The sequence below is a fragment of the Sinocyclocheilus rhinocerous genome, unplaced genomic scaffold (assembly GCF_001515625.1).
Source record: "Sinocyclocheilus rhinocerous isolate Xijiao unplaced genomic scaffold, SAMN03320098_v1.1 scaffold792, whole genome shotgun sequence".
NCBI lineage: Eukaryota > Metazoa > Chordata > Actinopteri > Cypriniformes > Cyprinidae > Sinocyclocheilus > Sinocyclocheilus rhinocerous.
Genome location: NW_015626872.1, coordinates 2,575,274 through 2,591,840, shown reverse-complemented (window position 1 = coordinate 2,591,840; position 16,567 = coordinate 2,575,274). Strand labels below are relative to the sequence as shown.

Sequence of the window (16,567 nt, the reverse complement as noted above, 5' to 3'; positions counted from 1 at the left end):
TCTATATATGAAAATACTTGGAAACAAGTCTCAGCTTTTTCCTGTGAATAATTACTCACGTGCTTAAAGGGTTAGTTCACCCAAAAATGAAAATTAGGCTGTGCTTTACTCACCCCCGAGGCATCCTCGGAGTAATTTATGGGCTAATTTTCATTTTTGGGTGAACTAACCCTTTAATAACAGCGAGTCTGAGTGAGTTTAAACTTTCTAACTTCTCAGCATTGGAAAGGTGTCTTCAGGTATCTTCTCTGATGACTGAGTGTGTTATTTATTGGCATCACTAAAACTCATAGAGCTTAGAAAAAATTCTAAGATAAAGAAAAGGACAAATCTTTAAAAAATCTGGTTTATCATAAATTATTCATTCATAACGTTTTGCAAAGTTGCAACACATGACATTTTCTCAACTAACCTTGACTTGTCATAAAAAAGTGATTGTATTTATGATCCTAACAAAAATAAAGTCCCTCAGATGTTTGCAAACAGAGCCTTTGGTGCTTGAGGGTCAGGTTTTTGTGTCTTTGTTCAGGTTTATGCTGAAACTGCTAAGCCACGCTGAGGAATGTGCCGTCATGCAAATGTGGCACCCTCCTCTCCTCCCCTTTACTGGCAGCAGCAGACCGCCGGGGCCCCGGGGCCCGCTCGCATGTCACTGACTCTGAGAGATTACGCTGACTCCTGCTGGTCAGAGCAGGCGAGTCTGAGGCTGGACTCAAGGTTTGAGGGTTTGATGAGAATGTTAGAAACAGCAGAGAAATCTGATCCCAGATCTGCTGTGTGAACTGAATGCACTGCAAAGGACATAAAACCCAGGGGGAAAAGATGAGAGAAACAAAAGAACTGGATAAGAAATGAATCATACAGTTTGCTTTCTGTCATCTGAACTGGATGAATTAGAGGGTTTCATTATTATTTATTTATTTATTTATTTACTCACTCACTCACCCATTAGAGGGTTTTGGGGCTTAATTTTTTGATATTCATATTTTAAAAGAGAACTTTAAGATAATTTATTCTTTACTTATTTTTGACATTTATTAAAGGTTTTTATAAGAGGTTAATTTAGGTTTGTATAAAATGTTTAGTTTTTTTAGTCAGGCGTATTGCAGTTTTTTTTGTTTTTTTTTACACATTTTGGGGGTAATATTTTTTTAATTAAATAATTACTTTTTTTAAATAAATTATAGAATTCATTTATCTGCAGGAAAACAACATTAAAACTATACACATACACATATGTATATAACTTTTGAAAAAAATAAAACAAAATATTTTAAAAAATATTAATCATGTCACACGTGTGTGTGTGTGTGCATATAGTGAGTGTGTGTGTGAATGTTTATATTATATTTATATTTATTTAGATGAACTCACCATTCACTTTCAGTATGGAAAATGGCAGCCTGGACATTCTGCTAAATATCTTCTTTTATGTTCCACACAAATCATACAGAATGAGGATGAGTAAATAATGACAAAATATTCATATTCATTTCCAAAACAATGTTGCTGAATGGTATGTTTAGAATGAAGATACAATGTTATGCAACCATGTATGTCAGCAGATTTATTTTGAGAGAATGAAAATAGCCCTTAATGCAGAACAGATGATGTTTCTAGTAATATAAACTATGCAGGAAGTGCCAATCACATTCAGATGAAGAGTGTTGCTGCATTTAAAAATAAATAATATAAAATAAAATCAATTAAAATCACATAAAGACTGGGTGGTTCTGTGTTTAGAGTATATCTCTAATCATCTTACTCCAGCAGAGTGACATGTCTGCACAGAGAGGAGTCTGGGATTACAGCGCTTTACAACACACAATTACTGCAGATTTGGCCTCTTGAAGCAGCATGAGGTGCTCACTTAAAATAATTAAAGCCAGGAAGCATTAAGGTAAACATTCTTCGTCTGACACGACACTGCACCGGTGTATTAGCATTAGTTCAGAGGCTCACTGATCTACTTCATCTTTAACTAGTTCTGAAAAATGTGATGCATGCATGCAAAACTGGGACTGAGGTGAAAATCAAGGTTTTAAACATTGTTTACGCAAACCAAAAACAGACTCAAAAACGTGCCCCTGTCTCTTACCGTCACACACATGTAACCAATCCCATCAACCTTCAGATCCTGGCAAAGGTTTGTGTTTACAATGTCTTTTTGCAGCGTTGAGCTATGTAGCCACTCACAGACAGCACAGATTTCATCAGAGACAGAGCACTCTTTCCGCGCTTTCTAGACTTTAATCCGTTCCGAATCTGAACACATTCACTCACTGATTCACTCTCTGAATCAGAATCATTCATGCAATATTGCCTTTTGTCAAATGCAATAGCTCTTCTATAGCTAAACATTCAACATCTGGGGCTGGAACATGGATAAATGAAAATCTACATAAAAGTATTTTGAAACTGAGAAATATAAAAAAGACACGCTAAAAAGATACCATTCATATGACAAAAATCAAGTCAGGAGACAATCTCAGTAAAGAAAACAAGAGATTACTCTGATAGTCCTTCTCTCCTTCGTCACTCTTCCATTGAACCACAAAGCAACAGTTCTGAGCGGCTTTTATCTGTCTGTTCTGGTTGGATCTTTCTACAAAGGAGTGTTAAGTTCACCTGTGAGAGCTGTTTCTGTTTCTTCTCAACAGCTGTGACCTCCAAAGCCTAACTTCTGTGCTGAATTCAGGAGGCATCTACCATGACCTCACTGTTACTCTGTCCAGCTGGGAAAACTGAAAAATACACTCTGATACTGGACCTGAGCAGAGATATGATCCATTCATGAAACCCTGGATGGGTTTGATGAAAGAAATCTTCCATGCATTTGGTCTTCTTCTAGTAGTTTGTGAAAGAAACTCTTCTCTGGAAGAAGACAATGGTGAAATCCAGGCTGCATTAGCCTCACAGCTTCCGGCTGTAGTGGGCCCATCGGCTGGTGTTTAAGGCACATGTAGAGCGTTTAGAGAGTGTGGGTGGGAAGACGGTCATAATTTCCAAAGAGGAAACAGAAGAGCTCAGTTACAGCAAACCGAGGGAGTTTGAGCCCGGCTGTCGTCCATTCCCGATCTGATGAAGCCTCTTCACTCACCATACACAAAGACGAACTCCTCTACTTACTGTATTTATTTGACGTGTGTCAAGGATGAGAAAGAAGAAACATTTTCGTTTTATGGCAGCTTTATGCCAGCTTGCTTCTGGCTGCAATATCTCTTTGGGTTTGAGACTTTAGTCTTTGCAACTTTAGGGATCTTATCTATTCACGAACAGCTTGTAACACTTTAAAGAGAAAGGAAAAATTTAAATTGCATCATATGACCCCTTTAAACTGCTCAGTTAGTGAATCTCGGCTTGTTTTGAGATGTTTTCAGGACGCAGATTTAACGTTAGACATCAAGTGCATGGTGACCAACACAATATCAGGAGTGTTTGCTGGACTAAAGTACATAAAAACAAACATTATAAGGGCTAATAATTTGCAATGAATGCAATGAAAATGGGTGTTTTTGTTTTACATTGTTTTTATATTGACTGTATGGTTTTTAAACATTAAGGATTTCATTTCATACTCAAATAATTCACTGCAGAAAACACACGTTCATTGTTATTTTCATTTCTAGTGAAGTGTGTTTAATGCAGCCGGGTCTAATTTTCTTTTATCTTGTTTCCTGTCCATGTTGAAATCTGCACACAAATGAGTTTGCATCAAAAAGAAACTCGAATGGTTTTGGCGATGGAAATCTTCAAAACAGTTTGTCTTTGTTTTGTATAATTAGCATATTTAAAATTTGGAACACAATCTGACGATTCATAAATTGTGAATTCATAAATTACCTCACACACACACAAAAAAGGATTTTTCAAGCTGGTGCATTTATAAAAACCAAGATGGTGACCAACACAATATCAGGAGTGTTTGCTGGACTAAAGTACATAAAAACAAACATTATAAGGGCTAATAATTTGCAATGAATGCAATGAAAATGGGTGTTTTTGTTTTACATTGTTTTTATATTGACTGTATGGTTTTTAAACATTAAGGATTTCATTTCATACTCAAATAATTCACTGCAGAAAACACACGTTCATTGTTATTTTCATTTCTAGTGAAGTGTGTTTAATGCAGCCGGGTCTAATTTTCTTTTATCTTGTTTCCTGTCCATGTTGAAATCTGCACACAAATGAGTTTCAATCAAAAAGAAACTCGAATGGTTTTGGCGATGGAAATCTTCAAAACAGTTTGTCTTTGTTTTGTATAATTAGCATATTTAAAATTTGGAACACAATCTGACGATTCATAAATTGTGCTTCTTTAGCTCACACACACACACAAAAGGATTTTTCAAGCTGGTGCATTTATAAAAACCAAGGCTCTTTACGCCATAATGAACGTTATTATGACTCTTTACATTAATTTTTATACAAGTGGGCATCTTGTCTCCTCAATGTCTCTGACGTACAGCCTTTGATGTCACTAAAAGATGCAGAAAGTGTTTTTAATAATTAAAACCATGCTTATTTTGCTGTTTTATCTGTGCATGATTATACTGTAAGAAAATATCAGTAGAAAAACGGGAAAGCTGCTTAAAGCCTTTAAATATAATGCATTTAGAAGTAGTTTTAAAGCATAATTATCCCTTGTAATGCACCTTATAATGCATTGTATGATCTCATGAATAATAGTAACCAGTACATTATAATATTTATTTTTTCATTGTTACACCTTTGGAAAGTGTTATGCATTAAAACACATGACAAACAAACCTTCACATATTGCATTTTAACTTTGGTTACAGTTATTTATGAAAATACATAATGCATTTACAACCTTCATTATGAATACCTTTATAATGCATTATGTTTATTTTCTGCTTTATGGACGTTTCCTTCAGTGCTAAAACAAAACACAGTGCAATGCACAATTCAAAATAAGTGTAAAACATATGCAACATTTTGAGCTTATATTTATTGTCTGAATTTAGCATTGTTTTATTCCCTATTGTCTACGAGCAGAATTAAGGGACCACCAGTTGAGAACTGAAGTTTTATGCAACTTCCAGCTTCTATGATTTCATCACAGATGTGCTTTGGTGAGGCAAAAGGCAAAATCAACAATACTAAAGTGAAAACTGAATCAGTCCAATTCACAGCCAACATCTGACTGAACAGAGTCGATAAAAAGCCCCTAAGAATCAAAAGGCTGAATTTCCATAAAGTTCATTTTGAGCTGAAACTTCACAGACACATTCTGGGGACACCAGAGACTTATATTACATATTGTAAAAAGGTGCATATGTATCCTTTAAAAGCACTGAATAAGCTCGCCTGACACTGAGAATGTATGAACGACTTCATATAAAACACAAATCTGGTGATTTAGACCTTCATCTACAGTAGAGCCGATAGAGATGAGAAAACGTCCCTCTCTGCAGAGCTCTTATGAGCGGGAAACACAAGAACACACGGCTCCTTGTGAGTTCACATCAATGGAGGCTTTTTCCCAGGCCTGCAGTGCCATGAATGCGTATTTGCTCATGTGTAGGAGAGCGTGGAGAGTCGATGAATGTGTCATTGAGACGCAGCACACTTCCTCATCTCTCCCGGCTATAAACGCTTTCTTCTTCCTGAGGCATTTATCTCATTACTCATCATTCCCACCATCTTAGGGACTTTTGTGGGCCGCAGCTGTTGTGTTTTACTGCCTAGCAAGCAGATTTGAATCCTAACCTAACCTAAACAGGGCTGGAGTTATGTAAGGAACCACACCGTGGTGAAAGGGTTATTTTCAATGAACCTGATCCAGAGACATTTGAGTGTTTTTTTAACTCTATGTGGGTTCATCACCTAAAGAAACACCCAAACATGTGCATGGGTCAACGACATGATGCTCGTGTAATGTCTAGATTTATTAATTCAGAGGTATTTTGGTGTAATCTGTATTTCTTCAGCAAAAAAACAAACAAAAAAGAAGCAGTGACGAAGATTTGTAATTTGTCAATTATTTTTTGAACATTTTTGTCCACCAAATCAAAGTCAAGTGATGCAACCAAAATAAAACCTACAAAAACATAAAAAGGAACTGATTTCATAGATAATTTAACAATGCAAGGTTAGTTTATATTGCTAAATGCTATATATGACCCTGGACCACAAAACCAGTCCAGTTTTTAAAAATTGAGTAATAAATAATCTTTCCATTGATGTATGGTTTGTTAGGATCGGACAATATTTGGCTGAGATACAACTATTTGAAAATCTGGAATCTGAGGGTGCAAAAAAATCTAAATATTGAGAAAATCATCTTTAAAGTTGTTCAAATGAAGTTCTTAGCAATGCATATTACTAATCAAAAATTAAGTTTTGATATATTTACGGTAGGAAATTTACAAAATATCTTCATGGAACATGATCTTTACTTAATATCCTAATGATTTTTGGCATAAAAGAGAAATGTATAATTTTGACCCATACAATGTATTGTTGGCTATTGCTACAAATATACCCCAGCGACTTAACACTGCTTTTGTGCTGCAGGGTCACATATAGCTATGATATTTATGAATTAATAATTCATAATATTTGTAAACACACACACACACACACAATATAAAACGAATTAATCAGAAGATAAATTAAAAATTGGCAACACTTTACTGTTCAATTTGTTAACATAAACTACATTAAATAGAAAAATACTTTTTAAATGTTTATTAATCTTAATGTTAATTTCAACATTTATTAATATTCATAATTAAAATCAAAAGTTGTATTTGTTAACATTTAACATTATTTAAACCTGAGCAAACACAAACTAACAATATGAAACAAAATATCAGTTTCTAACATTAACAAAGATGAATAAATACTGTACTAAATGTATTGCTCATTGTTAGTTTATGCATCAGTTAACTGATTGGACCTTACTGTAGTGTTACCAAAAATACATTGGCAACACTTTACTGTTCAATTTGTTAACATAAACTACATTAAATAGAAAAATACTTTTTAAATGTTTATTAATCTTAATGTTAATTTCAACATTTATTAATATTCATAATTAAAATCAAAAGTTGTATTTGTTAACATGTAACATTATTTAAACCTGAGCAAACACAAACTAACAAAACAATATGAAACAAAATATCAGTTTCTAACATTAACAAAGATGAATAAATACTGTACTAAATGTATTGCTCATTGTTAGTTTATGCATCAGTTAACTGATTGGACCTTACTGTAGTGTTACCAAAAATACATAAAGTAAACAAATAAAAAAACTTTTTAAATAATTAAATGTTTTAGACAATAATGATTAAGATGTGTACACTCACACGGAATTGTAAGGAAAACATTTATTACTTTTTAGTTATTAAATGTAAAAAATAAAAAATAAATAAAAAAAATCCCTTTTCTGTTTATTTAATGATCTATACATTTCAGAACAAGAAAACATCCACATCTGTCATATCCAGATCTCTAGGCCTGAGTTTGAAGGCTTCAATCAGCTGAGGACACATCCTCAAACATCATCATAATAAAAAACATCTGGAAATATCAATAACCTACCTGTACAAAACAATATTGCACAGGCCAAAATCAATACACTTCAGAAGTATTTCTTTGCAAATACCGCCATCGTGTGGCTGCTAATGACACGTGTGAGGTTCAAAGCGCGCCATATTTTCCCGCGTGGGCGGGAAGAAGGTCAAAGCGCGCGAAAGTTTCTCAGTCAGAGTTCGCGGATTCGAGAGAGTCAGGAACAAAACAAGGAAGACTAAACCCCGAATCAGCCGTTTTAACTGGGTGAGACCGCTCTCTACAGGGACTCCAGCAGCCCTCAACCATATTACTGGAGCCATAACACGACAACATTGTGAGCGCAACACACCTCTGCACACTTGTTCCGATTATAGAGCGGACGCCATCTTGAATTTTACGCGGGTAAAAACGAGGCTGAGATGAGGGATTGACTTAGTGTTTGGAATTTTCAAAACTCACTTTTTATAGAGTTTTTGTCATTGAAAGTCTTAGAAATAGGCCTATGTTTTGTCAGCTAAACAATCGAAATGTTGTTAAACTACTTCTGTCCCTAACAGTCTCGCTTTCATTCCCATCAGAAATTAAATATGGCGCTATCCTGATAATAGAGTATTCTCAAATATCATTACAGTTATGGAAATATTGGACCTTCATTTACTTGTATCAGTTATCATATTTTTTAATATTTAATTTAATAATTATTATGTAATATTTAACTTGTTAGATATCATATTTGTAAATAATAAAAAATGTAAATGTAATATTTTCTTCAAAATTGTAAAACTTGAGACAATTTCCAAGAACTGTATTGTATACAGTATGGTTACTAATAAATGCTAGAAGGTCCAGAGCCAACTATAATGACAACAATACATACTTTTATACTCATTCTAATTGTACGAGAATTATGAAGTTCATGCTACAGCTATATTGACACATTAACCACATCAAGATGTCAGTGCGTTCTGAGGTGGTTAACTTCAAAATTACATAAACATTTGTTTTATGATTTAAGGTCTGACTAACTTGTCCTACACACACAAAACACTTCTTGTTGCAGAGGAAACTGTGAATAATAGCTGATCTGAGAACATGCTGAAATAATTAAGTTTACTGACAAACATCTGTTTGCTTTCCCAGCTGTTAACTTTAATTGACAATTAAAACATCTGAAAAACTAATTACCTTGTAAATGTATACATAACTTTTGTAAAATAGGCCGTAAGCAAATGTAGGTAAGAATTTCACACACTTTATCTCTTAATAATGTACAGATATTCATCTATGAAGAAATTCATGTGAATTCCTTCGAAGGGTTTATGAAAAGTTCATGTGTTTTGTGGGTGGGATATTTCTGCCATGCGAGAACAAAAAAAGCATGCTTTGGTAAACCATTATGATAAGATAAGTCATAATTATGAGATATGAAGTCGATTATGACAAAAAGTTGAAATTTTGACGAAAATAATTGACAAACAAGTCAAAATTATGAAATATGTCAATTATAAGATAAAAACTCTATAAGATAGTCATGACTATGACAGTCGAAATTCACAATTATGAGATAGTCAGAATCGCCCAAAAAAATTATGAATGTCAAAATTATGAAATACAAAGTCATAATTACAACAGTCGAAACTGAGACAAAATCTAAATGACATTATGAAATTATAATTACAGTAAATCGTGACAATTACAGCTTTTTGTTGTAATCACTTATCTAATGTTTTTTTTTACAATTTTGACAATCTCATAATGACTTGTGTCTAGGGTTGCAAAGGGGTGGAAAAATCCCTGGAATATTCCAAAAAAAACCTGGAATGTTTCCAAAATTTACTGGAAATTTTCCACCTTTTTGCAACCCTACGTGATTCAGTAAAACATGATTATTTTCTTATGTGGCAGAAATGGGCTTCCATACACACAGGCTTGAGTAAAGAGTGATGGCTTCTTATATTCTGGGATTTGAACGAAAAATGTCCAAAGTGAGTCTCCTGAAATTGTCCCAACAAAGATCCACATGTATGGCTTCCTAGCAGCTTCCTCAGTCAAATCTGGAAACTTCATGTCATGAGACACACCTAAATCTACATCATATCAGACATACATTCAAGCAGAGATAACGAACAATACATGAAGAAAACCTTGAATGCAGAAGAATTGTCGTATCGAACCATGCACCTAGAATGACAGCAGAAATAACAGCAAGGTTTCTCTTCGCTGTCTCAAAACCATTATAATCACAATCAGCACATGTTTGTAAAACATGTGGATGAACACAAGATACAGAACTATCCCTGTATTGTCACTATAACCCTTTAAATTATCTTCTGACATTTTCCACTCATTTTTTAATATTACTAACAGAAGTGTAGCAATTATTTATTTTATTTTCTGCCATGTCAGAAAGACAAAGTGGATGCCGATGAGAGAATAACTATCAAGGTTTGCCGTTTTGGCTCTATCCTTAGAACTTTTTTTATTTTAAAAACAAAAGCAAGCCCTGTCCAGATTTAAAAAGTAACGCAAAAGTAACGTAACGCATTACTTTCCATAAAAAGTAACTAAGTAACGTAATTAGTTACTTTTTATGGAGTAACACAATATTGTAATGCATTACTTTTAAAAGTAACTTTCCCCAACACTGATCCTTAGCATCTATTAGGGCTGTTGTCACAGCATTACATATTGTGTTGACTAAGGACAGGTTTATGGAGACAGCCGAAGTGAATTTTTGGACTAAACGATGTTCGCAGGTTTTCTTGCCGATACTCGACGCTGCGTTGTTTCCACAGGGCATGTGCTTCACAACATGCAGGACTGGGAATGTTCCAGGTTAAAGGGATAGTTCACCCAAAAATGAAAATTGACATTATTCACTCAAACCCGTGTGACTTACTATCTTCTGCAAAGCACAAAAGATACAGAAATGCTTCTGCTGTTGTTTTTGTACATGAAATGACAGCCGGTGGGGTCCAAAACAACACTGGACCACACTGGCTTTTATTATGAAATAAAAATTAGAACATTTTGAAAAGAAGCCAAAAAGTATGAGATAAAAAGCAACATTATGAAAAGTCAAAATTGAGATCTCAATTTCAATTAATCGTAATTCTGGCAAATATTTAAACTTGCGAAAAAGTCAAAATACGTATAAGCCAAAATTGAGATAAGTTATAAGTTGCGATTTTTATCAGAATTATGACTCATCTAAATTTTGAGATAGTATCATAATAGTAGTCATATTTTTGACTTGTCAAGTTGAAATTTTTGTCAGAATTATGATCTCAAGTCAACACGACTTTTTTCATAATTTTGCTTATCTCAATTGCAAAATATCCATTTTGACTTTTTATCTCGTAATTATTACTTTATCTCATAATGCCTTATTTCATAAACATGACCTTTTATATCATAATTTCAACTTTTTGTGTCAAATAAAATAACATTGGACCACAATGACACAATGAAAAATGTAAGACACATTTTCAGATTTTGTGACAGAATTTTCATTTTCTGTTAAACAATCCCTTGAATCTACTGCATACCGTCAATTACTAAAGTAAACACCACATGGACTTACATTGCAAGTGCATAAAAGTTAAAATGATGGAGTTACATTTTTTTCTGTGGTAGTTGACCATACAATACAGAGGATTCGGAATAGCTTGTATTTAACCTGGAATATTCCTCGAATGCAAAATGATGCAATTTGCATGCCCAATGAAACTTTTGCAATTTGCAATAATAAATTAATGTGATTTCTCTCATCCATAAATCTTCACGTATCTTTTATGCTTAAAAACAACCGAGGAAAGTAGTAACCCAAAGTAGAAGGAATGGCGTCATACTAGAAACACGCCGGCACTCGGGAGACTCAGGCTAATTAGGAACAGTTGCCGTTAAGTTAATGAGCTGTTTCTAACCCGTGTGGTGTGCGCTGAGAGTCACACGGTGATATAATCAGGAGCAGAAAACCTTTAGTAAAAGAAACAACATTAAAATGAACAGACATTGAGGACCAAGCGTCGCAGGCCTGATACAGATACAGATGCGACGAATGTGTTGAAATGTTGCAATGCATTCTTAAAATATAACAGCCTCGTAATGCCACTGATAAAGGTTTAAGAATCATCAAAAAGTCTTAGTCTAAGTGATTACAAAAAGCAGGGTAAAGATTGGAATAGTACAGAATATAATCTCTCAAAATAGTAGCAATATCGACTGATTGCAGCCTGAGCGCTTACAGCGTAACAGCACTATAAAAGATGAAGTCTGATAGCGCGTCCAATCTTCCTTTAGGAGGCAGAAATACGGTTTCATCTACAAGATGATCTGTAATCTACGATGTGAAGCATCGTCTCAGTGAGGCTTTTAGCAGTGCCTCGCGTCAGCGAACATGTCCCGAATTGTAGATTAGCTACATCGGATGAACGACATCAGCGTCTTTTTCCGGGTTTAGGATTGCATAGAAAGTACAGTTGTGCTCAAAGACGTCAGTCCTGAAATACACACAGAAAAAAATGGGTTTAAAATTGTACCTTTTGGGGTACAACAGCTTGTTCCTAAGGACATATTTGTACCTTTTTTACCCCTACATATTAGTACCTTAGAGTAGTAATACTTAAGGTACTAATATGTACCTATTAGGGGTAAAAAAGGTACAAATATGTCCTTAGGGACAAGCTGTTGTACCCCAAAAAGTACAATTCTGGCCCCTTGTTTTTCTGTGTGTACAAAGCGAGTGAAAGTGACCGAACGTGTCTCGTAAGCGAAATAAAGCCAGCATTTACTCTTCAAGGCACGACTATTCTAAGATACTCAAGTGTGCAAAATGAAGCTCAAGTTCGATTATCTTAAAAGGGGAGAGATCGCTTTCAGAGGACCGTTTTGTGGGATATGCAGTCAAGAGACTCGAATCAGTGCCAAATTCACGCTGATCCGCTGCGATTGGTTTATTTGTTTCTCCAGATGTTCACAGATTTTTTTTCCTCCAGAGCATTTTAAAACAGCAGGATCAAGTTGCTCGATGTTCTCGATTCAGTTTTGTGCGAAACGCGTTGCGGTTCGACGTTCTCTCAGCTGCTGTGGTTTGGTCCTTTAACCCTTTGTAGTCCATCCTAGTGGTTCGGCGTGGGCTGGTTCACGATGACCTGGATAACAAAGTCCTTCTGGATCTTGGTGTCTTGCAGGCGGGTCTTGTCTGTGAGGAGCTTCCCGGAGAAGAACCAGCGCTGGTGGGCCAGGTCGATGTCCTCCTGAGCTTGCAGCTGTTTTTTGAGCAGGCCGATGTTGTCGGTCATGCTGGCGTTTAGACGCACGTCTTTGCCGGTGGAGAGCCGTACTTTCAGCTGGAACTCTTTCTTCTGTGTGGTCAGGGGCTCGGGGTTGTCTGACAGGTCTTCTTCGCTTCTTTCGGTGATCAGATTGACCGGCGGAGCCAGGCAATAAACCGGTAGCTGGTAACGGTTTCCGAGTTCGTCGTAACACTCGGTCAGGGATCCTGGAGAGTGATTGAAAGTACACACAACCATCAGTGATGGGGAAATAAAGTGCGGCAGAGAGACAGACAGAGGGTTGGTGTGTGTCATCATTTCTTTTGTTTTCATGTTATTAAATACTTCTTCATTATGGTAAAAACTTCCCCTCTAGACCAATAAAGAAAATAAGGGTTGGGTTATGAGAACAACAGGGTATTTAAAAGGTTAAATGTTTATTTGATGAAAAATATCAAATGTTTTAATACAACAACATATTGTTGGCTATTGCTACAAATATCCCCCAGCGACTTAACACTGCTTTTGTGCTGCAGGGACACATATGTGAAAATAATCAAACATTTTGATCTTGTGTCATTTGACCAATCATAACAAACCAAGTTTAAAAATGCAATGCAAATTTAGGTTGACTGATTTTATCATCTTTAACAAGCTGTAATTATTCCAAATTATTCCAAAGCGCCTTATGCATGTAAAAGTTGTTGTTTTATGTGGATACTAAAACATGAGTGAACGACAAAGCCTTGTTTACATAATAAATAACAAGTACGGAAACTCAACATTACATTTTGGGAAAAGTATGAAAAGGTATGGAATTTGATTTAAGTAATTTCCATGAATTGCAAAAATAAATGTTATATAATCGTGATATCGAATTAAATCGAATCATTGACATGATAATCGTATTCGAATTAAATCGTGAAACTAGTGCCGATTCACACCCCTATTGAATACTGTCTGAAAATCTATTTGGAAATTTGAATCTGGAAAAGTATGGAATTTTGAAATGGAAGATATGTAGGAAACCTGGAATGTGAAAACAATTGGATTTGTAACAAATGAGAGGCATGCATATAAATCTGGATTAGGCCATATGTTGTCTTTATATTTAACCTTTATTTTGTGGGCTGCTCACCTAATTTTCCACAATAAGATTTTCGTGGAATGAGGGGAACTAAAATACATGTTTACAGTGTTTGTAAAATTGACTGATTTCTTAATGTAACAAAATGTGACTTTTTTTTTTTTTACAACAATGCAATTTTGGGTCACACTTTATTTTAAGGAGTCCTTATTTCAGTGTAATATACAATTAAGTACCGAGTAATATTATTTAAAAACTTGCAGGAGAGAGTTAGGATTAGGGTTTTCCTTACGGTTAGTTGCATGTAATTATGCATAATTTACTGTTATCACTACAGCAAGTACATGCTAGGGGTGTCAAAATTAATCGTTGCATCGATGCAGTAATAGACCATAATCGATTGTAGCCTACTGACATCATGCGCATACGCGCTTGTCACATGAGTATTAAAAATGCACTCTATTTTAAAATCTGAGCTTGGCTTTTTCCCGCACAATCGCGGCGGCTTCATTGCACAGAATATGCGCTGTGAGACGCGTGCGCATTGCTTGACTGTGCTTCCAATCGCTGTTATTTAAGTGTTTTACTTTAGATATACTTTCATTTATGCCGTTTGGAATGCAGTACGTATTAGATGCACAAAACTCACGTACTGACAGACTTTCAGGTGCGCTTTGTGTTTGTCCTGAAGCTTGATCGCGGCTGCGGTTAAATGTACTTGCATCTCCGAATACTTTTATGATTCGAAATTAATGTTATGTTTTCAGAACAGGACAAAACATCTGATATGTCGAAACAGATTTGTGCATTAGTGTGAATGCAGCTTATTAAAGCTGCCACTGTCTATGATCACATCAGTAATAATCAAATGGCAATAATGCTGAGGAAAAAAGAAAAACTAGGGATGCAACGAAACGAAAATTCTTGACCGAAGCCAAACAAAATTAAACACTGGGCTGAAGGTCGAATACGTTTTTTCACTACTATTACACACGTATTTTCATTCTCAACTCTTTAAGTAAATTTTTTACACAACCGACGAGGGTTTACGTGACTAATCACTAAGTGCCGCATTTTGACAATTTTGACACATTTTATAACTTAATAATAAATCAAGCACGTCCCATTTGGCAAATTCACGTTTCATGACTTTACTGATTTGCACGTGAAATTGAGCTTTTATGGAGGAGCAAAAGCGCACCGCTGGAAAGAGAGTGGAATGCGGCACAATAATCGTTTTATCTCGATTATTGTATTTTCATAATCGTTGGAGGCAGAAATCGAAATTGTATTTCGATTAATTGCCCAGCCCTAGTTGACATGATAATCGTAATCTAATTTAATCGTGAAACCAGTGCCGATTCACACCCCTAGTACATGCAACACTAACTAAAGTGTTTTGACCAAATTTTCCAGAAAAAAATGGTAACTTCAATTTTGCACAATACATTTTTCCAGTTCCTCAAAAGACAGCAAGTCAGACACACAAAGCTGTTTTGGTCACAGCCGATCAGAGACTCACCGTGTGGTAACGTGATGTTGGCTCCGTCCACGATAGCCTGAGCCAGTTCGTGATCGTTACACTCCAGAGCCACAGCGGCGGCCTTCAGGGCATCCCAGATCTCCTTCCGGCCCTCGAACGCTGGAGCCGTGTCCCAGAACTCATCTCTCTTACTGCGGAGCTGGCCCTCCGTCATGGGGTAATCGCTCTTCCACTTGAGCTTGTCTTTCTTCAGCGGCTCATTACGACCTGCAGACGCAGACGAGGTGTGAATTAACACACCTACTATCACCTGCAGTGACATTAACTTATCACTGCATCTAAACCAACAACATGCCTGTTAGATCCTGTACCCACTAAATTACTGAAAGAGTTGTTACCTGTAGCAGAAGAACCGCTTCTCAATATTATTAACTCGTCGTTTTTGCCACGGGATTGACATCCCCACAAGCTTCAGTCTGGATCCAGAACACCTGAGAAGAGATGATGCCAACCCCTCAGAGGACCTCAGATGATGCCAACCCTGAAACAACTTACAGAACTACCACATTTTGCTATAAGTTTGATTGCATCATATAATAATTGCTGTTAATAGTGTTCATCGTCTGTTTGATTACGTCATTAACTGAATTTTACCAAACATTTCTGCCATAGGTACATCAATTTGACAGTCACCACTGATAAGCTACTACTAAATATATTGTAGAAACTTAATTTGCTGTAAAGCTGCTTTGCAACGATTTGTATCGTGAAAAGCGCTATAAACTTGAATTGAATTGAACACTAATGTGTGAGAAACGTAGGCTATACAGCATTTCCAGGAATAACGGCTTCGATCATTCATGAGGATCAAAGTGAAGAGCACATTATTTTTTACCATTATGCCAGAATTGTACTATTCCGATGAATTATGACGAGGTTAGTTTCAAATCAAATGTGCGTGCAGTTCCACAGCAAAGGCATGTATGATTTCACGAATGTAGGCCGACAAAGACTTTCCATTTGCATTTTCCATCAGTACTTTCACAAACGGGGCAACAAAAAGGAGATTGAGTGGAATGTAAAAGTAATAGTGTAATAAACAAGAATTGGCATTTAGTGCTTTCAAATGATTATGGTGTAATGGAATATTGGGGGGGGGGGGGAAATACTTTT

The 16,567-nt window shown here is 35.8% G+C and overlaps 1 protein-coding gene across 2 annotated transcripts in view; it reads right to left on the bottom strand.

Annotated features, from left to right (window-relative positions):
- Positions 1-12,203: 12,203 nt before the first annotated feature.
- LOC107720068 (ubiquitin domain-containing protein 1-like) overlaps positions 12,204-16,567 on the bottom strand; it is a 7,350-nt gene continuing 2,986 nt past the window's right edge. The window contains exons 3-4 of one of the 2 annotated variants that reach the window (XM_016527676.1): positions 15,434-15,661; positions 12,204-13,051 (exon numbers count right to left, since the gene is read on the bottom strand). In XM_016527676.1, the coding sequence (XP_016383162.1) occupies positions 12,669-13,051; positions 15,434-15,661 (611 nt within the window). In that variant the 3' untranslated portion in view covers positions 12,204-12,668. The remainder of the gene's footprint in view (positions 13,052-15,433; positions 15,662-16,567) is intronic. The other variant, XM_016527683.1, reaches the window with a different exon arrangement.